The 27540-nt window shown below is 43.5% G+C and overlaps 1 protein-coding gene across 8 annotated transcripts in view; it reads left to right on the plus strand.

The window, feature by feature from the left end:
• Positions 1-27540, plus strand: part of FGF13 (fibroblast growth factor 13) — a 350687-nt gene that overhangs the window by 81158 nt on the left and 241989 nt on the right. The window contains exon 1 of one of the 8 annotated variants that reach the window (XM_073358435.2): positions 4821-4848. The exons of the other annotated variants lie outside the window; for them this stretch is intronic. Within the exon in view, the coding sequence (XP_073214536.1) occupies positions 4836-4848 (13 nt within the window). The 5' untranslated portion in view covers positions 4821-4835. Of the gene's footprint in view, positions 1-4820; positions 4849-27540 lie in introns of those variants that run through there. 8 annotated transcript variants of the gene reach the window in all.

The raw sequence follows: 27540 nt of genomic DNA on the forward strand, positions 1-27540 counted from the left end.
TATCCATGTAGGAGAAAAGTGTGACTAAGCTCCAGTGTCCTAGACAGCTGGGAAGCTGATACCAGAAGGATGTATTTGCCAGTCTTCTGTGCTTGTGTCTAGCTCTGCATTCTAGGGGGAATCTACCTGAGAGAGGCAGATGGTGGTGGTGTCATTTCCTGGAGTTTCTGCTCCACCTGAAGAGGCTGCTGTGGGGATGCCCTGGGGCCCTAATACAGGAAAGCACATAAGTACATGCCCAAGTCCATCACTGTTTAGGACATCCCTTAAAAATATACTTTAGTCTTATTGGGGGACTTTAATGGGACTTCAGCAGTCAACCTGTGGAACTCCTTGCCAGAGAATGTTGTGAAGGCCAAGACTATAACAGGGTTAAAAAAAGAATTAGATAAGTTCATGGAGGATAGGTCCATCAATGGCTATTAGCCAGGATGGGCAGGGATGGTGTCCCTAGCCTCTGTTTGCCAGAAGCTGGGAATGGGTGTCAGGGGATGGATCACTTGATGATTACCTGTTCATTCCCTCTGGGGCACTTGGCACTGGCCAGTGTCAGAAGACAGGATACTGGACGGACCTTTGGTCTGACCCACTATGGCCGTTCTTATGTTCTTATAGGTGATTAAAGAGTATTTGCCTATTAAACTGACAAGCAAGGACACGTCATGATGACTTAAGCTCATGCTTAAAGTTTAGATAGGTGCTTGAGTGTTCTCTTGAATAGGTGTGATTCCCTGAAGTGGGGCCTGACAGAAAGTGTCTTTTGCCCTCCTGGGCTACATTGGCCTTCCTGGCCAATGTTGTACTTTTTAGGCTCAGTGCTGGGGGCTCTCTGAACCTCTCCATGGATGGGAGGCTGCAGCCATCTTTCTGCTCCTGCCAGTTTAACCAGCATGCTTTGTGCCTGGGAAGCCCTGTGCTGGAGCAGGAAGAAGCCTTGCTCATTCTGGCCAAAGAGTATGTCTTCAGTGTTCTTCATTTGCAGGATGGTGGACTGACCATCCCTTCCTACCTCTCATTACCAGGACTTGGCTCTGTACAATTTTTGCAAGTAAAATAGTATATTCTCTACTTGAAGGCAAAACTGTTTTCAGATCTGGTGCAAATGAATCAGAAAAGCATCATAAATGGACAAAAAAAAAGAAAAGGGGTGGGGTGGGGGCAGAATGCTTTGGTGGTGGTTATTGTACTGGTTATTGTAAAATTAAATTGAAAATTAATCTTGTGTGATGACCACCTCTTTGCCTATTATGAATAACTACTCTTTTACTCTAGGCTGATCCTGCAAAGTGCTAGGTGCTTCCTCTGAACCAATAAGCATTGAGAGCGCTCAGCACCTTTACAAGATTGGTTTGTATGCTTGCAGTAGTTTATCTCTTTGAGATGGTTGCTGTAATAAAGGCGTGAGACAGAGAAATGCTAACTGGAGACTACTTCCTGGCTCCAGTAACATGACACGAGTCAGGGTTCAGAAAGGTTGATATCACTGTCATATGACACAGGTCAGAATCCAGAGATCCTACTGGCTCCTGTTATGGTTGCTATCTCGGCAGACTGGTCTCTCCATCGTATCAGTCAGACTGTGGGCTTGTCTACACTGCAGGCAGCGGTCGATCTAAGCTACGCAATTTGACTCACGTTAGTAGCGTCACTCAAATCAATGTAGCTTAGATCTACTTACCATGGGGTCCACACTATGCTACGGCGACGGGAGACACTCTCCCACCGATATTGCTTCCACCTCTCATTGTGGTGGAGTACAGAAACTGATGGGAGAGCGCTCTCCCATCGATTGAGCATGCCTTCACTAGACCCGCTAAATCGATGCCACTGCATCGATTGCAGCAGGGCCGATTTAGCGCGGTAGCGAAGACAAGCCCTGTGATTAGGTAGCTAGTCACACTAGATAGGTTCAGACAATATCTTGAGGTTAAAGTCTTGATCTTGAGGTTTATAATTTCTGTTAACTGGATGTACAAGTGTAATTCTAAACCACAGGAAGCTGTAGGCCACCCTTGCCCTGTTAAGATCCATTCCATGCACAAACTATAGGTTAACTATTGCAGCTCGTGTGTGACTTTTTGTCTTACTCTTGTTTCTTAAGACTTTCTCTCTCTCACTGGTTTTCTTATCACTTATGAATCTGGAAGTTCTTCCTAGATAGCACTAAAGGTCACACCATTATGAAAAAGAAATTGAGAAAGTATTACTAGATAATAATAGAAATGAGTTGCCATGCAAAAATATCTTCGGCCAGTTTCAAGGTATGTGGATGTATTTGGGAGATAGTAAAAATTATTGGAAGTTAGATGCAACATTTTTCTGGTGACTGGTTCAGGTTCTGTAGCTGGTGATCCATGTTGCTGGTTATGATATAATATGATCTGTCACAATGAGAGAAGTAGCAACACTGCATGTATAAAATGCAGTATATCCAACACTCACACTTTTGGCTAATACCTGATCTGGTTGAAGACGGTTATTTTAATCTGTTGCTAAATTGCTTTTCATAAACAATTGCCCATTTGAACAGCACTTATCTCTTCTGAATCTTGTCTACATCAGAGATTCCTAAACCACCTGGGTAGACTCCTGGAATTTGAAGTTCATAAGACTGTATAAGCAAAACTGTTTTCTGGCCCTAGATAACCTCTACAAGGACTGTGACAATAGATTATTGTAAAGGATATTAGGAAAGTCATTCACATTAGGCTTAATTTCATGACCTGACCTTCTGTGCTTCTCTTGCCTTTCAAGATCATATATAACATAGTACTATAGTAGCTGCTGGGTTGATCTAGAATAAGAATGCCATAAACAACCTGTCCTCTCTGACTATATGTCCTACGTAAATGGCTTGTATCATGATGTAACATTAACAGAGTCAGATGTTTTTCCATCATGCTTTGATAAAGCGGAAGTCACATGCATTATTCGGAAATTGAACATTTTACAGCACATTCAATTCTAAAAATTAGTGCTCTCTGGTCTCCAAACTGTCTTCAACTATGCAGGAAATATTCCTGTATTTCCCAAGAGTGATAGAACTTGATATAATGCAATTTAATACTCTGTTTTACTTGGAATAGGTGTCCAGATTCTGCAGCAGTTTCTTTCATTTCTCTGAAATGATCAAAGCTGCCTCATGAGAACTGAAGTGTAATAGCTCTAACCAGAAGAACCTCAGTTAAAGAAAGGTGAGGGAGTTAAAGTGACATAAATCAGCATGAGTTATTGTAGCTCAGCTTCCTGGTTTCTGGGAGCTTTTTTACTCAGAAGAGCCGAACTGCTCTGCTACACAATCTTCTTGGGCTACAGCTTCTGTTCTGGTTTCCTGGGGGGGAGACGTTCCACTTTTCCCACCAATGCCATTTAGAAAACTCTCTGTTCTGGAGCTAGTTTTTTAAATCTTTTTGGCCTTCCGTATAAGGCATCTAGTCCTCTAAATAAGGCAGATCTGAGATCCTGCTTAAATCACTTAGCTTCCCTTCCTGAACTTCCCTCTCTGTAATACAGGGCTATTACCAGATACCTAGAATGCTTTGTAAGCACTGTATGTTCCTAACATCATATGAGAGTGGTAGAGAGAAGGCAGTTTCCCAAGTAATAGTGTAACTTTCTGGTTTAAAAGCAAGCAAGATAGAGACAATTGGACTAAAGTGAAGGCCTAAGAAGGTCATAGATATATTCTGTGGGGTTGGACCTTTCTGATACTAGACAACACATGTAGACTTGCACACGGAAAGAGTTGGTTCAATGCCATGCGACACTCCCAACTAACTTTAAGATACATTTTGTAGAGTCAAAGGGAATCAAGATGATAACAATTCAGAAGGCAGCTGGTCATGTGACCAGGTCAGAGGTCACTCCAGAGCTGCCTGTAACTAAATAAATCTGTATTTACTAACACTGTGGAGCTTGCCAATGAGCTGGATGTTGATGCTGGAAAGACCTGATACTCGCATGTGGTGTGCTGGCCTACAACGTGGCCAGAGGAATGAAATCTACTTCTAGATAGGGCATCTGTCCCTTTTGCATCCAGTACGGTGCCTGAGATTCCTACTGCCAGGAAAATATTAATAGGGTGCGTGCTCTATTTTGAAAATTGGGATCTAGTAATATGTTATTACTTCCCAGATGTGCCTCTTAATATATTCTCCTTCCAGCTTGCCCTAAAGCCTTTGTGGCTAGGTAACGCCCACATGACTCCCCAATATTTTGGTCCTCAGCAAAACTTTACCTGAGGCCTGTGGGAGTTTTGTTGAGGAAGGTTGTTAGAATCTGGACCTGGGAGGCTTGTAGGAGTGAAGACTGCAGTATCAGGCTTAATCAGTAAACATATCTGCTCTGTGTGAGGCACAGAGCAATATTCTCTCAATCTCACGGCAGTACACCGCTTCAGCCTTCCGCTCTCACAGCGTGTGTGGATTGGAATTTTCTGTGACATCAGTGAGAAGCCCACATACTTGGGGAAAGTCACATACCAGCTTTGAGTAGTGCTGGGAAGATCTAGGAGGAGAATTTAGTTCCAAGTAGCCAATTTTTCATGCCACAACTGTCCCTTTTTGGAAACGACTATAATTAAAAAATTGTCCTTTCTCTAGATCTATTGAGCAGGTCTTTGAGAATATTTGAGCTGTATTGGTTAGCTCTGATTCAGCATAAAGTTAACATGTTAGTGTTTGTGTTTTCTAATTAGCTCTCTGAATAATAAAGTTTCTGGTGCGACTACTCCACATCTGAGTGCATAAGAACAGCCATACGGGGTCAGACCAACGGTCCATCAAGCCCAGTATCCTGTTTTCCAATAGTGACCAGTGCCAGTTGCTTCAGAGGGAATGAACAGAACAGGTAATCATCAAGTGATCCATCCCCTGTCACCCCTTCTCAGCTTCTGGCAAACAGAGGCTAGGGACACCTCCTGCAGAACTTACTGTTGGCAAATACTTGCTTAAAATCCTTTGTTCTTGCAAACACTTATGCCAGCAAACTCATTGTCTAGAAAACTTACAGAAAGTGAACACACAAGAAGTAAAAATGCAGCCAAAGCAAATTAAATTATTTTATTTGAGCAAATATTCATAGAACACATTTTGATGTATTTGCCCTGCTTTGCATGGGATTGCAATTTGCTGCATTATTGGGAACAATCTTAAGATTGAGAGGTAGGAACTCCTATGTTATCATTCATTGGCAGAGCAGGAATTGTGTGAAATAAATCAGTTCCCATCTTGTGCCTCAGTTTCCAAATTTGTAAGTGGGGTATAACAATACTTTCTCAAACGACTGGTGGGAGGAATGTAAGCACTATAAATGGAGAATGATCAATTACTGGTGAACAGCGTAGTAATACACCATTTCCTTTAAGGGATTACATCTCTTTATGTGCGTGCTGCTGTGCTTTTAGAAAAGAGCAGGCAATCATGAATTCAGCATTTTCCTGACGACTCCTGGCTTTTTGAGTTATCATTACCTTATTTAAAAAGACATGGAAGAAAGGGTATCAAAAGCTTCTAGCTTATAATTCAGTATGGTTTTTTAAAACTAAATAAATCTGTATTTACTAAATAGTAAACATCAGTATAGAGCCAAGCCAGAGCTGGAGACAGCAGAGTGATTTCGCTAGCTAGTTTTATCACAAGAAAACCTGCAGTTCGCATACATTTTGCAGTGTGTGTAGTTAGAACAGTCTGAACAGCTCTGCAATGACAGAAGCTTTGTACCTGAATCAACAAGAAGTATGAGCCAGTATTTAGATGTAGACTTCTTTGCTCTATTTCTAGAAATCTCAAGGCCACAGAAATTTAATAATCTGTGCATAACTAAAGGCTTATCAAAGATGGGGTATTGCAATTCCTGTTGCTTTGAACTGAAAGCTTCTTGATTCAACAGAAGAATTGCAACTGCATAATTGGTTATATAATGAGTACTGCTTATAATAATGTTGCTCACAGTTTAGTATAATCAAGTGCCTTATGTTGCACTTGAATTTGGGCAGAGCGGTGACATGTTATATAAAAGCACCCTCCACAGCTAAATCTAGGAGACAGCAAATTTTTATAAGGTTGAGGGAAGCTATTACACAAAGACAAATATTTGCCTGATATAATCAAACTTCTCTTTTAAACGAGAACAATGGCGGGAGGAGAATAACTGTGGATCTGGGTAATTTTTGTGCTAAATTTGCAATAGTGTTTTGCAGGGCTATGGCCAGATTTGGTAATCTGATTTGACGACCAGTACAAGGGAGAGAGAGATTTATGGCAGGCTTGCATTTCAGACCTACCCTCAAACTGACAGCATGGGCTGCATCATTAAGCCTAGGCAAGAAATTAATCCAGTGCAACAGATTGCTTTAAAATTGATCTTTAAGGCACGAATATGCCTTAGTGGCAGGAGCCTGCACTGGGGGCAGTGCAGAGTTCTTCAGACCATGGGAGCTCTCGAGGGAGTTACTGCAGCTAAAGCTGGGCAAATAACTTGTTTTTCAGTTCCCTGACTGTTCCGGGGGGGGGGGGGGATTGGTTTGGGTCAAAACTGAAATTGAAAAATTTGGAATTTTTCAGTGAATCAACAACGTTCATTTTGGGTTGACCCAAAACACTTTGTTTCTGGGCATTTTGAAAGGGCTAGACTCACAAGGTAGCTGCTCCCCTTAAAGCAGTGGTTCTCAAACTTTTGTACTGGTGACCTCTTTCATATAGCAAGCCTCTGAGTGTGACCCCTCCCCTTATAAATGAAAAACACTTTTTTATATATTTAACACCATTATAAATGCTGGATGCAAAGTGGGGTTTGGGGTGGAGGCTGACAGCTCGCGACCCCCCCATGTAATAACCTTGTGACCCCCTGAGGGGTCCCAACCCCCAGTTTGAGAACCCCGGCCTTAGAGCTTTTAGCCCAGTGGTTAGGACACGTACTTCTGTGAGGTTGGAGACCCCACTTCAGATTCCTGCTTCACACCAGGCTGAAGGGGGAACTGAACCCCCGGTTTCCCATGAGTGAGTGCCCTGGCCACTGGGCTAAAAGTTATAAATGGCACGTTGCCCCCTCCTCTGGCTGTTTTGTCTAGGGTGGATTTTTATTTAATTCTTTTGGGGGCCAAAACTATTGGGAAGATGTGTCAAATTCATGAATAGTTTTGTGTTGACCAAAACCGCGTTTTTTGGTGAATAAATTATTTAGCCAAAAAATTCTGCTCAGGTCTAATGGCAGCATCCACACTCTATGCACTCAGGCAGCTTCACTGGCTACTTCAAAGGCATGACCACTCACTGCCTTCCCCCGCTTCCAATTTCCATGTGGAACCTTTGCCCGCCCTGAACATAAGGTCTCCCAAGGTGCCCAACCCTGGCACACCAGGCTCAAGAGGTGGAGGAGAGGCTCCTGGCAACCTCTGTCTCCTTTGTACACCCACACAGGGGCTGTGCGCAATCTGGCCCATAAGATAAAAGCTGAAAAAGAAGCAGGAGAACAAATATATTTTATGTTCAGTATTGACATGGGTACACTGAACACGCTGAGCTGAATACTAGCTTCAGTATTTGAATTTCCTGTTCTTTCAGATGCAGACCGTGCCATGATTATGTATGCCTTTGTCATGACATATTTGGCTCTGCATCTCCAAATCATTCAGAGATTGTAGCCAGTGGAGAACGTGGCGATCTGTTTATTAAGCTACGTTACTTGCCAAGAGCACATTATATTAGAGCTCTGTGATCCTTGTGTGCTACCCATTGATTTCTGAGTGAAGTTTAATGTGTTGGCTTTGATCAGTGCAGATGTGAACAATTTGGGTCCTAACTATGAAGGGAATTGTAATATTGCAGCAGCAGTGATCATCCAAGATACTGAAGCCAACATCCTGCTCCTGTTATAATCTGGTGGGGCTGGTGGCAGGGCATTCTCCAATATGCATCCTTCCCTTTAGAACTCTGATTTGATGGCCTTCATGATATTTTGCATGAATCACCTGTGCTAAGTTTTTCCTGGATCGGGGCACTGAGGGATAGATGGACGGAAAGCTAGGGTAGAAGTTGAGCCTGCAACAGGTTTAATTCTGTTTATTTTATTGATTTGTCTCTTTTTCTGTATATATGTAGGTAAGGTTTCTGTGGTAAGTTTTGTGTATTAAACCATGTGCTGCAACTGGACCATGAGACTAGAGTAATTTGTAAGATCAAAATAAACTGACCAACCATATGACTAGTCTCAAGGTGGGAAAATGTCTCTGCATATTTCTCAAGCAACATTTCAGAAAGCATTTGGCACTTCAGTCATACAGAAAATAGAGGAACTAGATGGGAAATAAAATGTTTTTCATGAAAGCTATTCAAAATATATTTCCCTATTTTTCATTGAAATGTCAAAATCCTGAACTGACTCTTTTATATAAAAGATCTAAGAGCCCAGACTCACAGCTTCGAAAGTTAATCTCCTATTTCATAGGAGTCACAGAGCATAATTTATTTTTAATTCAGGTTTGGTACCCATGTTTGAAGAAAGCTTTTTTTATAGTTTAAGATCAAGGGTCTAATGTTACATTCACTGAACACCAGTTACTTCTAATGACTCATAGATTTTTAAGACCGTAAATGATCACCTAGACTGATTTACTGCATAACACAGGCCATAGAAATTCACCATTGACTCCTGTGTCAAGCCTGTAATTTCTGGTTATACTAGAGCAGACCTTTTTAGAAAGACATTGTAATTAGTGGAAAATCTGAGTGTGCCAGGAAGGCAGATCTGGGCCTTCTAAATGGAATGGGAGAATGTATGAGGAATGATGGACAAGTTGGGGATTGTTTAGTCTCATGAGAAAAAGATTGAGGTGTGACACCATAGAAGTATTTGAACAAACAGTTATACATTTAAACATGATCTGTTGAGGTCACAGGACACACTTGAATCTAGGGGATGAAAAAAAGTACATGATGTAAAAAGAAGTTAAGGAGGTAGGCATTTTACAGAGAGTAGTGAATGTATGAAATGCTTACTAGCCTACATTTACTTTTAAATGTATGTATTTTATTTTTAAAATAAAACTCAGTGTTCACTTAGAAGAGTCAAATAGTATCCGTGTATGTAACAAAAATTGCATGTGTATGTAGAATTGAATTAGTTAAAAGGGAAGAGGTCAGTTGTTCTTTGGAAGTAACCAAGAGGCCAGGGGAGAATTTTTCATTGATGCTTTCCCTCCAGTGTGATTGTGGGAGAATTTTTCTCTCTTTTCTTACAGAATTTTCTTTTTAAAAAGGCTTTAAAGTTCTTAGTTTTCAAAGTGGAAGATACAGCTGTCAGTATAGTCACCACACAGACTGAGGCCTCTAGCTTTCCATCCCTACACAATTATGTAAAAATCTCATAGTAAACATTATTCATCTTTATTATACAGAGAGGGGTATTTAGGTTTGGGCAAACTTCAAAAGAGGCAGTGTAGACTAAACAAGGATTGTGAGCAGCAGCTCTTGGATCTAATTTGGCCTCTTTCCCTGATCAAGTCATTTAACCTTCTATGACTCAGATTCTCCATCTTTATTTGAGGATAATAATGTTGACTCAGTAGTTAGAGTTAATTTTAATGTTTGTACAGCACTTGGAACGTGTAAAATGCTATGTAAATGCTAAGGACTTATTCATTTATTGCATGGCTTAGAGGAGTAGTTGGCTTGAACAGCAATCAGAAGTCTGGAATGCTTATCATAACCCTCTCCAAATTATCTAGCCCCCTTGAGTCTATGAAAATGAATGTGGTTTGTGAAGGATATCTAGTACTTCTGAATCGGGGAACAAATCCTGCTCACCTCATTCACTCAAATAGTTCCACTGAAATCAGCAGGATTACTTGGGTCAGTAAGATGGTCTCCAGTCAGGCCACAAATTCTGTAAGAACCACTTCCTGTAGTTTTGGCATGTTCAATTAGAGCACCAGCCAAAATCAGGAAGAGTGGATGAAAAATTCCCTGAAATGCTGTGCCCTTCCCTGCAGTCTATACACAGACGGGCCTTTTTGTGTGTCTTGAAACATAAATAGTGAGAAGTATACTTCTGCCAGTCCTTGGCACTCTTGCATCTCTTCTCCTCCCCTCAGTGCCCCCCCCGCAAACACACACTCTCACTTTCCTTATGGCCCTTCCAACTTGCTGCTATTTGTGTTACTGTGAAGTGTTGTTCTTTTTGCTTAGGGTGAAGACCTTAACAAGTCATTGTAAATAGCACTGCCCTTTTACATTAATGGCAGAATGATTTGCTAGGATTGCCACTACTTAGCCTGCCTGAAACAAGCTTCTGGCATTATAATTACTTAGTCTGTCATTAAATCCGCGTTAATACGATATTGTATTGGGTGTCTAGCTGAAGAGACATCACTATTTGCGGTAAAGTTGGTCAGGAATTTTCAGTCAGAATGACTGTATGATGAAAAATGCAGTTGTCACAAAATTGAAATTTTCCACGGTAAAACACTGATTTTTGTGGGAAGAGTCTTCTTGCCGTTCTTCAGGGCTAGATTCGAGTCTCTCCGTTTTTATTTTAATTAAAATGAAAATTTTGGATTTGGTTCAAAATTCTCCCCTTCCTGGGTTTTGCCGGTATTCTTAAATAACAGAACCCTGAGACTGGACTGGAGTTGCAAATGTAAACCATAGCCTGAATACCTCTTGGACTGGCTTTTACACGGGAGTTCTCCTGTCCTTCTTTTTTAGACCTCTCTTCCCTCAGAGAGGGATTCTCGGCCTTTAATACGTCTGAGTTGGTGCTACTGAGACCAACCTGTTTGGAGTGCTAAAATGAGTCAGCAGAATAGTTGATGAGTTGTAGCTCACAAAAGCTTGTGCTCAAATAAATTGGCTAGTCTCTAAGGTGCCACAAGTCCTCCTTTTCCTTTTGTGAATACAGACTAACACAGCTGCTATTGTGAAACCAGAATAGTTCTGGATATCAATTCAGGTTCCTAAAGCCTGACATCTAATCACAGAGACCTAAATGTGTATACATGTTAAAATAGGGATTTCCTGTTTTGGAGGACTATGGTGCACATTGTGGGCCATATTTCTTGCTACTTACACCCCATCTCTACAACCATCTCTAAGCTAAAACGTAGCCTCTAGGATGTGGAAGTTGTGTTTTGAAGGTCATAGATAATATACTTGAATGAGGCTGGCTGAAGAAGAATGCTTAGATCCAATATAGCCTTTTGATGGATTTGGGGCACAAAATACATGTCCCTAATAACAGGTTCTCTATTCAGGTGGCTATGTAAAATGTATAATATATGAGATTGGTGACTCACGTACATAAGGATATGCAGACATTATTTAATGTCAAAATACAGACAAGTATAAGAGCAAAGACAGAGAAGATAGATACATATAGCAAGAGTATTCCCACTATCTTGTGCATACTCTTGGAAACCCACAGGAATAGTAAGTGGAGCAGCACCATTAGTGGATGTGACATTCAGTTTCCACAATCTTAGCATCCTGGTTTACCCAACCAGGGGTTGGGCTGCCAAGCTTTTATAACCCTACTTTCCATGCATATCTCCTCTCATATCTGAGATCATTTTTGACTTGGTCCCTTACCCATGATTGTTATTCCGTGGGACCGTAGTTAGGGATCCAACTGTTGTCCTAGGCGATCTGCATACGTATGTTTCACAGTGGTGTTTTGATACATAAATGCGGTTTTGCTCCTTGGTTAGAGATACCAAAAAACCCCTACAAGTCTATTATTCTAAGCTTAGTCTGTTCCTTGGTGGTTTACTTGTTTATCACAAGATACATACTGCTACATCTTATAACCTTAGGTCAAGCATTCATGCTAAGTATTTAGGCTTTATGCTAACTGATTAGGCCTTCTAGGCTCTATTAGGCCTCAAAGTTGTTGTCAAGCCAATTTCCACTATTTGGACATTTTTGTTCTTTCGTACTTGCCTTGCAGCTTCAATACCATCATCTTTAAGGATCTTAATTTTCTCTGACATATAGATTGTAGTTGAAATATAAACATAAACCTTCCAAGATCAGGTCATGGGTCAACACCAATTAAAAAACAAATATAACCATGCAGAAACACTTTGTTACCCTTTCATAAAAGGATGCCTTGGGAGATTTTACTGAAGGATTCTTGCAGTACCTTATGCAATAAGTGGAAGAGAATGCACCAGTTCGTCTGAACTGAAGGCAAATTGAATAAAAGTTATATCACCAGGGTCAGGTGCCTAGATAGCTCATCGGCTGGATCACCATGTGTTAGACTCTGGAGCAACTTCTAAATTGCCATCGCACCAACTACCAGTTGAGCTGGGTGAGAAGCTTGGTGCTGAAGCTATTTTATATTTTGTCATCTGGATCCTGCAGTAGACAGATTCCTGCAGAATCCATTTGTGCGATACCGTCCATTCCTTTCTTCTATCCCGATCTGCCAGAAGAGGCAGGCAATGAAGTAGAAAAGGGGAGTTTTGATCCTTGTATGGAACTGCATGTAAAACATTTATTACTATAAAATGTACTTTTCAGATGTGCTTCAAATAATTAGTAATCGCTAAGATGACAATAGTGGATACAATCTTAAAGTCTTTACAGAGGTGAAACTTTCTTTGAAGTCCTGTTTAATTGAATTAAATTAAGAACGATTTCAGGATTTGGCCCATTAATTTGGCACTTAAGCAACACCCACTAAAAGTATTTACAGAGAATAGGAAGTATTTTCATCCCAATTTTACAGGTGGGGAAACTGAGGAACAGAGAGCTTAAAACTGCCTAAAGTCACAGTGAGATGGTTTGGGAATAAATAACATCCCAAGTTTCCTCACTGCTGCCCCCTGCTCTAAAGCATCGATAATACTTTCTCCTTCTGTAGCTTTCCAAAACTTCTTTGAGATAATTATAAATATAAAATGAAAAAGTAAGGATAATGCAGTGAGATTGATTTAAAAACTGTCTTTTAAAAGGATGTATTTAATAAAATAACTGACATCCCAAATGAGCAGCAAGAACTATGAGTACCTGCAGTTAACGAAGTTAATTTCACTTTATTTGAAAGAAAAAAAATCATATTAATAGTGCTGTTGCTGGGGATGTTCATTAAGAGCCCCGAATTAATGCCCGTTGAACTGAATAGGAATTTTTCCATTGACCTCAATGGGTTTTGCATAAGGTCCTGCGTTCTTTTATTATTCAGTATAAATCCCAGTGAGTTGTGAAATGTAGAAAAATCTTGCAACAGGCCAATAAATGTTTTGGCGAAGCATTATTTAGAAAAACTCACTTCAATTTGACAGATATAAGTTTTATATAACGGGGTGCATGCGTGCGTGTGTGTTTAATTTTGTGGTGTATTGTGAAAGGCAAAGTTTTGTGTCTGCCTTCCACTCCTGAAAAATCTGCCATCTCCTCAAAAGAGAGCTCGTGTCGCATAATCCCAGCTTCTCTAATACGGTTGGATCCCTTTGAATGTGCACCAACCTACTTCTCCTCCAGATCCAAGCTTTTGTCGTTGTACATATGAAGCAAGTTTGATCAGCTATGTCAATATCCTGCCTGCTCACAAACAGCCAAGTTTAAAAATAAACCAGCTCAGCTCTGTCAAGATGTGAGGATACCTGCAATCAATGACATTAGAAAAGTGTAATCCCTTTAAATGGTCAAACATAGCTCAGCTTATCAGGGCCCCTTCATATGGCTCAAAGAACCATACTTTGGAGTTCTAAATTGGAAAGGGCAAGTCAGTCTGAACTGTGTCTACATCATCTAAAGGTTTTCAGGATGTGTATTTATTTTTAAGATATCTTATCTAGGTACTGTATATGGTCCCTGTGGTGGAGCGGTGCCCCACCCCAATGCCAGATTGGGCTACAACAGGCCAGAGCGGCTGTGCAAGGTGGCAGCCAATCAAGGAAGGCCTGTTAGAGAGCCAATCAGGGCCAGTACTACAGCCAGCCAATCAGGGCTAGGCTAGGCCCTATATAAAGGCTTCCCAGCACGGGAGCACGCACTCTCTCCCAGGGCTTCAGAGGGTGAAGGTCTGTCTCCTGTGTGAGGAGACTAGCACCCGGGACAACGCAGTGCTGGGCAGGCAGTGGGAGCAGAAGGGAACTCCCGCCCAGTACCTGCCGGGCTGCAGGCCCTGAGAAAAAGGGCCTAGCCAGTGCAAAGGGGCCGAAGGAGAAATGGCCCAGGGAGAGAGACGGATGAAGGGAGAGAAGGAGGGCAGGCAGGAAGGCTGCTGCCAAAGGGTCCCTGGGTCGGGACCCAGAGTAGAGGGCGGGCCTGGGTCCCCGCCTTCTCCCTTGCACTTCCACCTGGCCGTTTGGAGTGGCCATGATGGACTGCACCAGAACCCTGCCAAAAGGGGTTAGACTTTGGGGTGTGGTTGGCTATTGTTGCTGGGGCGAAGAGAAGGACTGCTGATAACACCAAACCCCCAGAAGGGGGTGAGACCGGAGCAGTGGGCACTGCCGGAGGGCAGTGTCCTGAAGAGGATGCCGCAAGCTGGGAGCAATGCGGGTTGAGACGCCAATCTAGGGCGAGAGATGGTGCTCTGCATGAACTGAGCTAATTCCCAGAGTGAACAGCAGGAGGCGCTGCGGTGGTGAGTCCCAACCCTGTTACAGTCCCCATCACTGCATCAAAGTGCCTCGTAAATTTATCCTTTTGACATCTCTGTAAGGTAGGGAAGTGTTACCCTCTTCTTATGGAGGATGAAGTGAGGTTAAATTACTTGCAGAATGTCACACAGGAAGTCAGTGGTGGAACTGGGAATTGAACCCAGGTACCCAGTGTTACACACCAGTGTGGGAACCACAAGTCTATCCTTCTTCCTCGTATTAGATAGCTCATCTTTCTCCAGCTGAACACTTCTTTTCCAAATTTAGCTTTTATTTGGTTTCTAAGAGATGCTTTGGATCAGATCTATTTTTATTTCCACTGCCTTCCTACTCATCCAACAGGACCACAGTGTAAATGTGGAGTCTTTGCTTCTTAACTGAATTAAAAACTGTGAGTGACTAGAACAGTCTTAAGACCATCAATGTTCTTCTATAACAAAAACACTTTGTGGGATAATGCCACTTTAGTTTGCCTCCAGCATGTTGTTATGCAAAATAAATAAATGAGCCTATTGTCTTCTGTTGTTGGGATGTGGAACAGTTATTTGTAGCTTGTCGATTGGTAGAATAAATCCAGCCCCAGATGTCTAGATTAGAGTCTAAATTTACAGTCTTGGATTACCACAAAAGTCATGGATTATAAAAAATGAGAGTCTCCCTTCACAAACGCCTCTTTGTTGTTTTTCCTTTCAGTGTTCTAGATGCTCATTTGCATGGAAAATTTTATAAATATGGCATCTGCTGCCTGTGATTTTGGAAATTGCTGCTATTTTGTCAATGGCTTCTTTGCAGATTGCACAAATTAATTTGTCTGCTCATTTAACTAGCTCTTTCAAGGTATTCTAGCTACTTTTGCTGAATGACATTGCTGTCCAATTACAGCACTAGAGAGAGATGGCTACTATCTTCTGACCACCAGTAATCTTTCTTCAAGAATTCTGAGTCTATGGGTATGTCTACACTATGGAATAAGGTCGAATTTATAGAAGTCGGTCTTTTAGAAATCGGTTTTATATATTCGAGTGTGTGTGTCCCCACAGAAAATGCTCTAAGTGCATTAAGTGCATTAACTCGGCGGAGCGCTTCCACAGTACCGAGGCTAGAGTTGACTTCCGGAGTGTTGCACTGTGGGTAGCTATCCCACAGTTCCCGCAGTCTCCGCTGCCCATTGGAATTCTGGGTTGAGATCCCAATGCCTGATGGGGCTAAAACATTGTCGCGGGTGGTTCTGGGTACATATCATCAGGCCCCCGTTCCGTCCCTCCCTCCGTGAAAGCAAGGGCAGACAATCGTTTCACGCCTTTTTTCCTGAGTTACCTGTGCAGACGCCATACCACGGCAAGCATGGAGCCCGCTCAGCTCACTTTGGCAATTAGGAGCACATTAAACACCACACGCATTATCCAGCAGTATATGCAGCACCAGAACCTGGCAGAGCGATACCGGGCGAGGAGGCGACGTCAGCGCAGTCACGTGAGTGATCAGGACATGGACACAGATTTCTCTGAAAGCATGGGCCCTGCCAATGCATGCATCATGGTGCTAATGGGGCAGGTTCATGGAACGCCGATTCTGGGCTTGGGAAACAAGCACAGACTGGTGGGACCACATAGCGTTGCAGGTCTGGGACGATTCCCAGTGGCTGCGAAACTTTTGCATGCGTAAGGGCACTTCCATGGAACTTTGTGACTTGCTTTCCCCTGCCCTGAAGTGCATGAATACCAAGATGAGAGCAGCCCTCACAGTTGAGAAGCGAGTGGCGATAGCCCTGTGGAAGCTTGCAATGCCAGACAGCTACCGGTCCGTTGGGAATCAATTTGGAGTGGGCAAATCTACTGTTGGGGCTGCTGTGATGCAAGTAGCCCACGCAATCAAAGATCTGCTAATATCGAGGGTAGTGACCCTGGGAAATGTGCAGGTCATAGTGGATGGCTTTGCTGCAATGGGATTCCCTAACTGTGGTGGGGCTATAGACGGAACCCATATCCCTATCTTGGCACCGGAGCACCAAGCCGCCGAGTACATAAACCGCAAGGGGTACTTTTCAATAGTGCTGCAAGCCCTGGTGGATCATAAGGGACATTTCACCAACATCAACATGGGATGGCCGGGAAAGGTACATGACACTCGCATCTTCAGGAACACTGGTCTGTTTCAAAAGCTGCAGGAAGGGACTTTATTCCCAGACCAGAAAATAACTGTTGGGGAGGTTGAAATGCCTATATGTATCCTTGGGGACCCAGCCTACCCCTTAATGCCATGGCTCATGAAGCCGTACACAGGCAGCCTGTCAGGAGCTGTTCAACTACAGGCTGAGCAAGTGCAGAATGGTGGTAGAATGTGCATTTGGACGTTTAAAGGCGCGCTGGCGCAGTTTACTGACTCACTTAGACCTCAGCGAAACCAATATTCCCACTGTTATTACTGCTTGCTGGGTGCTCCACAATATCTGTGAGAGTAAGGGGGAGACATTTATGGTGGGGTGGGAGGTTGAGGCAAATCGCCTGGCTGCTGGTTACGTGCAGCCAGACGCCAGGGCAGTTAGAAGAGCACAGGAGGGCGCGGTACGGCTCAGAGAAGCTTTGAAAACCAGTTTCATGACTGGCCAGGCTACAGTGTGAAAGTTCTGTTTGTTTCTCCTTGATGAAACCCCCCGCCCCTTGGTTCACTCTACTTCCCTGTAAGCTAACCACCCTCCCCTCCTCCCTTCGATCACCGCTTGCAGAGGCAATAAAGTCATTGTTGCTTCACAGTCATGCATTCTTTATTCATTCATCACACAAATAGGGGGATGACTACCAAGGTAGCCCAGGAGGGGTGGTGGAGGAGGGAAGGAAAATGCCACACAGAGCTTTAAAAGTTTACAACTTTACAATTTATTGAATGCCAGCCTTCTTTTTTTTGGGCAATCCTCTGTGGTGGAGTGGCTGGTTGGCCGGTGGCCCCCACACCGCGTTCTTGGGCGTCTGGGTGTGGAGGCTATGGAACTTGGGGAGGAGGGCGGTTGGTTACACAGGGGCTGTAGTGGCAGTCTGTGCTCCAGCTGCCTTTGCTGCAGCTCAACCATACACTGGAGCATACTGGTTTGATCCTCCAGCAGCCTCAGCATTGAATCCTGCCTCCTCTCATCATGCTGCCGCCACATTTGTGCTTCAGCCCTGTCTTCAGCCCGCCACTTACTCTCTTCAGCCCGCCACCTCTCCTCCCGGTCATTTTGTGCTTTCCTGCATTCTGACATTATTTGCCTCCACACATTCGTCTGTGCTCCATCAGTGTGGGAGGACAGCATGAGCTCAGAGAACATTTCATCACGAGTGCGTTTTTTTTTCTTTCTAATCTTCACTAGCCTCTGGGAAGGAGAAGATCCTGTGATCATTGAAACACATGCAGCTGGTGGAGGAAAAAAAAGGGACAGCGGTATTTAAAAAGACACATTTTATAAAACAGTGGCTACAGTCTTTCAGGGTAAACCTTGTTGTTAACATTACATACATAGCACATGTGCTTTCGTTACAAGGTCGCATTTTGCCTCCCCCCACCGCGTGGCTACCCCCTCAACCCTCCCCCCTCCCCGTGGCTAACAGCAGGGAACATTTCTGTTCAGCCACAGGCAAACAGCCCAGCAGGAATGGGCTCCTCTGAATGTCCCCTGAAGAAAAGCACCCTATTTCAACCAGGAGACCATGAATGATATCACTCTCCTGAGGATAACACAGAGAGATAAAGAACGGATGTTGTTTGAATGCCAGCAAACATATACTGCAATGCTTTGTTGTACAATGATTCCCGCGTATGTGTTACTGGCCTGGAGTGGTAAAGTGTCCTACCATGAAGGACGCAATAAGGCTGCCCTCCCCAGAAACCTTTTGCAAAGGCTTTGGGAGTACATCCAGGAGAGCTGCGAATGCCAGGGCAAAGTAATCCTTTCACATGCTTGCTTTTAAACCATGTATAGTATTTTAAAAGGTACACTCACCGGAGGTCCCTTCTCCGCCTGCCGGGTCCAGGAGGCAGCCTTGGGTGGGTTCGGGGGGTACTGGCTCCAGGTCCAGGGTGAGAAACAGTTCCTGGCTGTTGGGAAAACCGGTTTCTCCGCTTGCTTGCTGTGAGCTATCTACAACCTCATAATCATCAATCTTCAATCTTCTTCTTCTTCTTCCCCAAAACCTGCTTCCGTGTTGCCTCCATCTCCATTGAAGGAGTCAAACAACACGGCTGGGGTAGTGGTGGCTGAACCCCCTAAAATGGCATGCAGCTCATCATAGAAGCGGCATGTTTGGGGCTCTGACCCGGAGCAGCCGTTCGCCCCTCTGGTTTTCTGGTAGGCTTGCCTCAGCTCCTTAAGTTTCACGAGCCACTGCTTCGGATCCTTGTTATGGCCTCTGTCCTTCATGCCCTGGGAGATTTTGACAAAGGTTTTGGCATTTCGAAAACTGGAAAGGAGTTCTGATAGCACGGATTCCTCTCCCCATACAGCGATCAGATCCCGTACCTCCCGTTCAGTCCATGCTGGAGCTCTTTTGCGATTCTGGGACTCCATCATGGTCACCTCTGCTGATGAGCTCTGCATGGTCACCTGCAGCTTGCCACGCTGGCCAAACAGGAAATGAGATTCAAAAGTTCGCGGGCCTTTTCCTGTCTACCTGGCTAGTGCATCTAAGTTGAGAGTGCTGCCCAGAGCGGTCACAATGGAGCACTCTGGGATAACTCCCGGAGGCCAATACCGTCGAATTGTGTCCACAGTACCCCAAATTCGACCCGGCAAGGTCGATTTAAGCACTAATCCACTTGTCAGGGGTGGAGTAAGGAAATCGATTTTAAGAGCCTTTTAAGTCGAAATAAAGGGCTTTATTGTGTGGACGGGTGCAGGTTTACATCGATTTAACGCTGCTAAATTCGACCTAAAGTCCTAGTGTAGACCAGGGCTAAGGTATTATCCAGAATCTGATAAGGAAGCCAGTTGAATTTCTTTGTCTCTGGTAATGCTGCAAGGAAACAAGGGGCAGGTGAATCTCCTGCAATGATAGACCGACAGAGCTAGATTTTCATTTTTTATCCCTTGTCCTGAGTTGAATTGTAATAAAACTTTGCCTGGAGCTAGGCACCAAGACATTAATCTTTAAAACAAGAGTTGGCTGGTTCTTCTGCAGATTTTCATTTGCTTTTGGTGAAAGAAGACCAGAGATTTTTGCAAGGTTTTGATTATTTAAAATTGTAGGGATACAGCAGGAAGAAACCTACACTTGAAAAAAATTCTAAGGAGGGATTTTGTGTGTGTGTGTTTAAATAAAGGAACATAACATAGAAGTTTGTTTTATTTAACCTTTTATGTGTTGCGTGTAGAGTACTCCAAGCCTCAAACAACTGCTGGAATTTTCAACAGAGCTTAATGGAAATTCAGTGGGAATTGGGTGGCTTACTTCCTTATATTTCTTTGAAAATTCCAGACTGAAGTGATGTCTTTTCTTGCAGTTATGTTACTAAGCCATTAGATGTCCCATTGTGTAACACAGAGTACTTCTAAACTAGGTGTGATCCATGGTAAGCAAAGGAGAATGAGCTGGAGCTCAAGCTTTGTGGAAGCCTGTTTGTCTGTAACTGTAGCAGTTTTCTTTAATAAATGCCTCCTGGTTAAGATGGACTATTATTCCATATATCAGATTGCACTCTGTTCATATTCTTGTGAAGGATTGGGAGGGAAAACTCTTTTTAAAAAAAAACAAAAAAACCCAGATATTTAATTTTGTTTTTAGAAGCTACATAAAAATTTACTATGTTCACTTTTCCACCCTGTTGCATCAGTATATCATCATGAGCGTATAAACATATCACCAACTGGTAGCAGACAACAGATTAATTCTCTAGTTGTTGTCTAGGCAGAAGGTGAGAAGCTGTAGATAGTACTCCCTTCCATTCCATAGTCTAGAACAGTGGCTCTCAACCAGGGGTACGTGTACCCCTGCGGGTATGCACATATCTCCCAGGGACTACATCCGTTCCTCTAAATATTTGCTTAGATTTGTAACAGGCTACATAAAAAACACTAGTGAAGTGAGTACAAACTAAAATTTCACACAATGACTTGTTTATACTGCTCTATATACTATACACTGAAATATAAGTAAATATTTATATTCCCATTGATTTATTTTATAATTGTATGGTAAAATGAGAAAGTCAGCCATTTTTTAAGCTGTGTATTTTTATACACAGCTGCGCCTCTGTACTTTTATGTCTGGTTTTGTAATCAAGTACAAAGTGAGGTGAAACTTTGGGGGTACGCAAGGAAAATCAGACTCTTGAAAACGGTCCAGTAGTCTGGAAAGGTTGAGAGCCACTGGTGTAGCTCTCCTATTCCTGGGAGGAAAGAAAGTGAAGGATATCCCCTCATCCGTTCACTTTTGTCCCATCCCCACCTTCCTTACCATCAGGCCTTGGTCCAGTTCTCCCCCCCATTCCCTGGCATTGCTTTCTTGGTTGGAAGGCGGCCCATTGACTACTTAACCCATCTTTCATCCAATAGTGTCAGCCAACTGCTCCTTTCCCAAACTCAGACGCTCTAAAAATTAAAGATCTAGTGTAAAGTATCAAAGGTAGTTTCATAATTAGGAAAAACTCATGGAAACAAACTTTGAAATATCTCTAACTTCAGTGTTCCAGTATGCAGTGACTACCTCTCATAGAAGTACTAGCTGTTCTTTCTGAATGATTGTTGGGATTGTAAACTCTCTGGGGCCGGAGTCTGCACTTCTAGCTGGGGGTGTAATTCCCGGCTCGAGGAGACATACCGGTGGTAGCATGCTAAGTAGATGTAGCCATAGTGGTGCAAGGGGCTAGCCACACCAAGTCCAATTCCATCTGAGAAATATGTACGTACTCGCTGGGCTAGGCCCTCCAACCACTCGCTCAATCAGAGCTGGCCTGGGTGTGTCTCCTCAAAGTGGGAATTACTCCCCCTGCTCATAGTGCCAACATACCCTGGCTCTGTACGGTTCCCAGCAAAAAGACCCCAGTTGTGGCTCCACAAACTATGAATATTTCTGATGCCTTCAGGAGATGGAAGCAGAAAGCAGCCACCAGGACAAATTCCCAGGGAAGTGGATTCACCACTCAGGTTGAAAACGCACCTCCCTTCTCCCCCTCCTCTGCCTTTAAAAATGGAAAAGCATCTTTTTCCCCCCTCCCATCCTACTGGAACTACATTTTTGAACATAACCTAAAGGTTCAAACCTGGTGGCAGGGATTCACTGCTTAGGAATGCAAACGCGGTGGTAGAGCTGATTTGCAGGTCTCATCGGAGTCTCCTAAACCTTGTATGTTAATACTTGGTTAACAATGAGTTAAAGTCATTTTTGTCCTTCAGAGATTGAGGATCCACAAGCCCTGCTCATGGTCTGCGAGTGACCAAGGAAGACAGACAGCAGGTTTGCTAGGCCATGCCCGTCCTTGAGGGCGGGCATCCCAGCTGCTGACTGAACCGTCTACAGGGCCCCAACGCTTTGCAAAGGTGTCCTGCATCTAGAGCCACCTGTTAGGTATGGTGATCGAGTGAATCAGTTTCCATACAAACTGCCAAGCTGTCTTTAAAATATCGTGTGCTGTTCCCCCTCTTGCTGTTCATTAGGGGGCAAACTGCAAATCGAAGGTGGCGTTTTAAAGAAGGCCCCTATTTATCCTAATCGGGCGAAGAAAGCACAGACATCTTCCATATTCTTTTTTTTTTATGGAAGCTAACCCCCATTTAAGTGGATTTAATCGATGACTGATGTTCACAAATTATCTAATGATATCCTAATGGGAGCTGAGGGCCTGTGTGTTCATCTTGTAATGTCACAGCACCAGGATTTTATAAGTGGAGAGAGGCCTTGACACTCAGATTAAAAATAATTATACTTGCAGAATGTATTAACTTCTTCCAGGCACAGGTATTTCCCAAGAACCTTTGCCTGGCAGACTCATCCTTGCTGCAATCCTGTCAGATCTTGGTAACAAAACAGAAGCAAGCCAGGTCAGGAGAGCATTAATATTTGCGAGGCCTAATCTGAGAAGCACCTATATGCAGCCTGGAAAAGTGCTAATGATGTTGTAGGTGGGCTATTTTTTTCTTGTTGATGAATGCGTCCCTGCATGGCGTTAAGAAACACAGGAGCCGGATGAGGCTTTTCAAGTGTCATTAGTGACCCCGTAGCATTTTTAAGAGAAAGTAGTTTAATTCCGGGGACCTGGTCAAAGTCCACTTGTGGTCACTGGCATTCAAGCAGTGATAAACTCCAAATATCTTAACACAGGGCTTCCACAAAAACGCCCCCAGTACCATGCTCTATAGACCCTGTGTTCCAGGGGAGATCCCGGCATTTGCAAACACAGGAGGGAAGTAGCTTTGGCTGTGTGTTCATTTTGTTTTCTCATTTAAAAAAAAAATTATTTCTCAGAATAAGAACCTGGGAAAGGGGGGAAATATACTAGGAGGGGAAAAAAACCTGTACTCTGTTCAGGGCCTGACACACAAGCCCACTCAGCTCCAAAGGAGTTTCCCCTTGACTCCAAAGGTTTGGGATTAGGCCAAGGTACATTTGCTGGGACTGTTTTGTTTTTGTTCTTACAAACTACAGTATGTTGAGAGTAGTGATCGTATCGCTTAGTGTTCAGCTTGTGAAATTGTGGGGAGAGGGAGGAGTAGAGGAATCTAGTTGGTGCTATAGAAATAACTAAAACCTCGAATAAGATTTATTCCTAAAGGCGAAATATTTGCCCATGTTTCTTTCCCCTGTTATTAGGCTCTTGCAACGATTCCAGGTGTGTCTGCTCTCAAAAGCCAAAATGCAGGAACCAAATCATAAAGCACCTCAAAGAGAAGAGAATTTTGAAAAAGTATACAAGCTCTACGAGAAAAGTCTTCATGGGCTGTATGACAACAGGTCATAGGGAAAATATTAGGGACCTTTTTAGCTGGCGAGTAACAAAGGAGAGTGTAATTGAGCTATGATTGGCACAATAAAAAATAAAGCTTAAAGCATCTCTAGAAGATGTTGAGATTCAGGAAGCAAAGGGTATCTGCTGTCAGTAACCAAATCCAGTTCTTCACCTGCAAGAAGAGATTTTTGTTTTGGTTTGTTTAGACAGTTTTAAAAAAAAACAAAACCCAACTTTGTTAGCATAGGCACACATGCATGTTTTGTATTTACTTACCCGGAAATAATACTGAGAGAACATCCAGAGATGAGAATTCAGATGATAAAGCCAGTAATCTCCCCATGTCAACTATTAGTTATTTTATCTTTGCCGAGCTGCTGGTGTAAATTCGTGTAGTTACCCCTCACTTTAGTGGAGTTCTGCCAGTTCATACCAGCTTTTCATCTTCAGATCTTACTCTCTATCTGGTCTTTGTTCTGTGATTCTGCAAAAAGTACTATAGTACGGCTATGCTAAGCAGAAGTATTTTGAAAAAAGATGACCTTTTAAAAAGGTATGTAATACACCAGGGGTGGCCAGCCTGAGCCTGAGAAGGAGCCAGAATGTACCAATGTACATTGCCAAAGAGCCACATTAATACGTGAGCAACCCCCAGTCAGCTCCCACCCCGCCCCCCTGCGCTCCCAGGGCTCCCACCCTCTGGCAGCCCCGCCAATCAGCACCTCCCCCGCCCTCCCCACATCTCCTGATCAGCTGGAGGCTCTGGGGAGGAGGGGGAGGAATGAGGGCACAGCAGGCTGAGGGGAGAGGGCGGGAAGGGGTGGAGGGGGGGCAGGGCCTGGGGCAGAGCCGGGGTGGAGCAGTGAGCATCCCCCGGCACATTGGAAAGTTGGCGGCTGTCCCTCCAGCCCCGGAATCGGTGCCTAGACAAGGAGCCGCATCTTAATTTCTGAAGAGCCGCATGTGGCTCGGGAGCCACAGGTTGGCCACCCCTGCAATACACATTCGTTACATATAAAATAGGGTTCTGTGGAATAAAGGAAGCTGAAAAGGTTGAGACTTTAACTAATAGAGCCTCAGCAACAAACTTAAGAATACCTAAAATCCAAATATTTGGTGGTCTTCTTTTAAAAATAAAGTTTCCTTTCTCTTATGCAGAGGAATAATAGCCATTCAATCAGAATACACTTGGCAGTGCTGTGGGTTTTGGGTATTATACTTTAACAATCGCTCTCGTACCAAACAGATAATGCCCTGCCCCTCAGTCTTGTGTAAAGAGAGACTTGTCTCTGGAGTTGACTTGAAGCTCATTTAATTTTGAAAACATCTGTTGTTTTCTTATTTCAGCAGCAACATGTAAACATATGTCAGGAGCTGCTAGTGATTTTTCGGCCCAAATGACATGAGTTGATACAGGTGATGGTGTATCTTATAGAAAATTAATCTCTTTCTCTCATTCATTTTAAATAAGTCTCCATCCATTGTTCTCTGCTGATTAGGTATCATTAAACCTAGCAAAAGAACTGTTAAAAATGGCCATCCTTCTGTAGGAACTTCTCATCTATTAATATTATCGTTATTTTTAATGTGAACAAATAGTGTAGATCCCATCTTTCATCTGTATTGGAGGCTTTTTGAGCCATGCTGCTTTTTTAGCAAACTTGAATTGTTCATTAATGATGCAGAATTAAAGAAGGGAACCTGAGAGCCTGCCTAGAGAGAGAGCCCCATGATGTCCCATTTATCTAGCAAAAAAGGGGCCTGGGTTTACAAGTCTTTATTCATGTGAGTGAAGCACACCAGCATTCCCATTGACATCAATAGGGCTAACTGTGTAAGGATGAATTGTGTGCATGTAAGAGCCTTGTGAGATTGGGCCAAAAGACTTGGAAAGTAAAAGTGCTAGGTTTTATAATGACAGGTTTCAGAGTAGCAGCCGCGTTGGTCTGTATTCGCAAAAAGAAAAGGAGTATTTGTGGCACCTTAGAGACTAACAAATTTATTTGAGCATTTTAGAATGGTAAATTATAGAAGATAATTGCTTTAAGTACATTTGTCGTGCTTTGGCTTTAGCCCCGCAGGAGAGAGAATGTTCAGGCAATATCCATTCTAAATCCTAACGATTTTTTCCAGTGTATTTCACGTTTGTATGTTACCTGGGCAAACGCACTGTGCCTCTCTATCTCCCTCTAGTGCCTAGACTTCACATTGAGGCTTATGAATCTATTCTTGCCTTCAGGCTTGTTCCTTCCACAAGCAATAGAAGCGTATGCTTTGAGTTTTCAAAAGACTCAGTATGGCCATTCTTATGTCCCAGGCCCAACCCCTGCAGATGATCCAGCCAGTAACATTATTACATGTGTATAACACACAAACGCAAACAAATCTTCAGTTTCCCAACCTCTCTCCTTCCTCCCTTTTTTCCAAGTCTCTTCATGTCACCTGTCTGGAAGCCCCAGTGCAACAAGCATTGTGACCTCTGAGGCTACCTGTTAGTGTTTGTAGAATACTCTGGGTGACAAGCAACTTGGGCAGCATCCTAGTGTAGTAAACAGTGCCCCTGGGAGGCAGCTAGACCTGCTGGGCCCCAAGCTCATTTTAGGGCATAGGGAACTATTGTGAGAGATGGAGGCCAAAGATCTGGGATTGTATTAAACCTCTGGGGAAGGGAGCAATGAGGGCAAATTGTGTGGGGCAGGTGGGGGTGGGGTGACAGGACGTGAAGACGAGACTGATGCTGGGCTGGGGATGGGAAGCCAGGGTTGGTGAATGAGAGGGATAATGCAGGCCTTGTGACTAGGTGATGGGAGGGTGAACAAGTCAGGGGTGAAAGTAACTTAAGGGACTTAATGGTATGAAGGGCCGGGGTCCTGAGCAAGGTGGTGGTGGGGCCCTCAACCGGAAGGGGGGTGCCTCGGGCAGAAGGGGTGGGACCTTTAAATCCCTGGGCCCTTTAAATCACCGCCGGAGCCCTGGGGCTCCAGCAGCGGGGCTCTGGAGGTGATTTAAAGGACCAGGGGCTCCGGGTGCTGCCAGGAGCCCAGGGCCCTTTTAAATTGCTGGCCTGGGGAAGTTGCCCCTTGCCAGTATGGTTGGCTATGTACCGGCTCTTGCTGGTACGCCGTACCGGACCAGCTTGCTTTCACCTCTGGAGCTAGTCCTTTGTGGATTTGTTCTAGTTCAGACGTGCATCCAAAATGGAAGGGGTCTGATCCTGCATTTATTGTGCACACCAAAATCTCACTGAAATCAGTTTAAGTTTTGAGTTCATTTTTCAGAGGCTCTTCCTCCCTTTTCTGTGCTTTTGTGTAGTGTTGTTTTTCTGATCTCTTCCTCGTAGGTCTCTCCATCCTTCTCTGGGTCTTCTCCTCTTCTTACATATGAGGTATCACAATGGATTGTTCTTAGGTTCTTTGAAATAAGATTCTTGCCTCTTACATTGTTTATAAACAGTTGTGTGTATTTATGGTGTAAATTATAAAACTACCTGTCAAGAGCTTACCTTACAAAGTAACAAGCTACTCTCTCATCTTTAATAAACCGGATGCATATGTAACCCACGCACGTCCTGGGTGTGGCGTTCTGTCCTATCTAGTGGCACCGAGACCACTTAGAGAGCGAGAGAGAGAGTTAAATTAGTCTGCTCTACAGCCTTAGCTAAGAGGCATGTGGCTTTTAGCTCATGCGGTAGCGGCTCATGCTTTAAGCTCCAGAGGCCCCAGGTTCTACCCTGCCCACCAGTGACCAGGGTCTGTCAGTGCTACACGTGCAAAAAAAAAAAAAATCTTCCACCTGAACAATACTTAGTAAAATTTCTGATTTTACGAAATTCTGAAATGCATGGAAACAGGATGCTAGCTCAGTTGCACAAATCTGATATCTGTTCCTCTTGCAAAATTGAAAAAAAATATTTTCAGTGGCACCAAGAGTGCAGCTGGCCATTGTTGTACTTCTCATAACAATAGTAACATTTATGAACTAGCTTTTTAATGAAGGGATTTGTTGATAGCTTTACATTT

Source organism: Lepidochelys kempii, chromosome 9 (assembly GCF_965140285.1).
Source record: "Lepidochelys kempii isolate rLepKem1 chromosome 9, rLepKem1.hap1, whole genome shotgun sequence".
Classification (NCBI taxonomy): Eukaryota; Metazoa; Chordata; order Testudines; family Cheloniidae; genus Lepidochelys; species Lepidochelys kempii.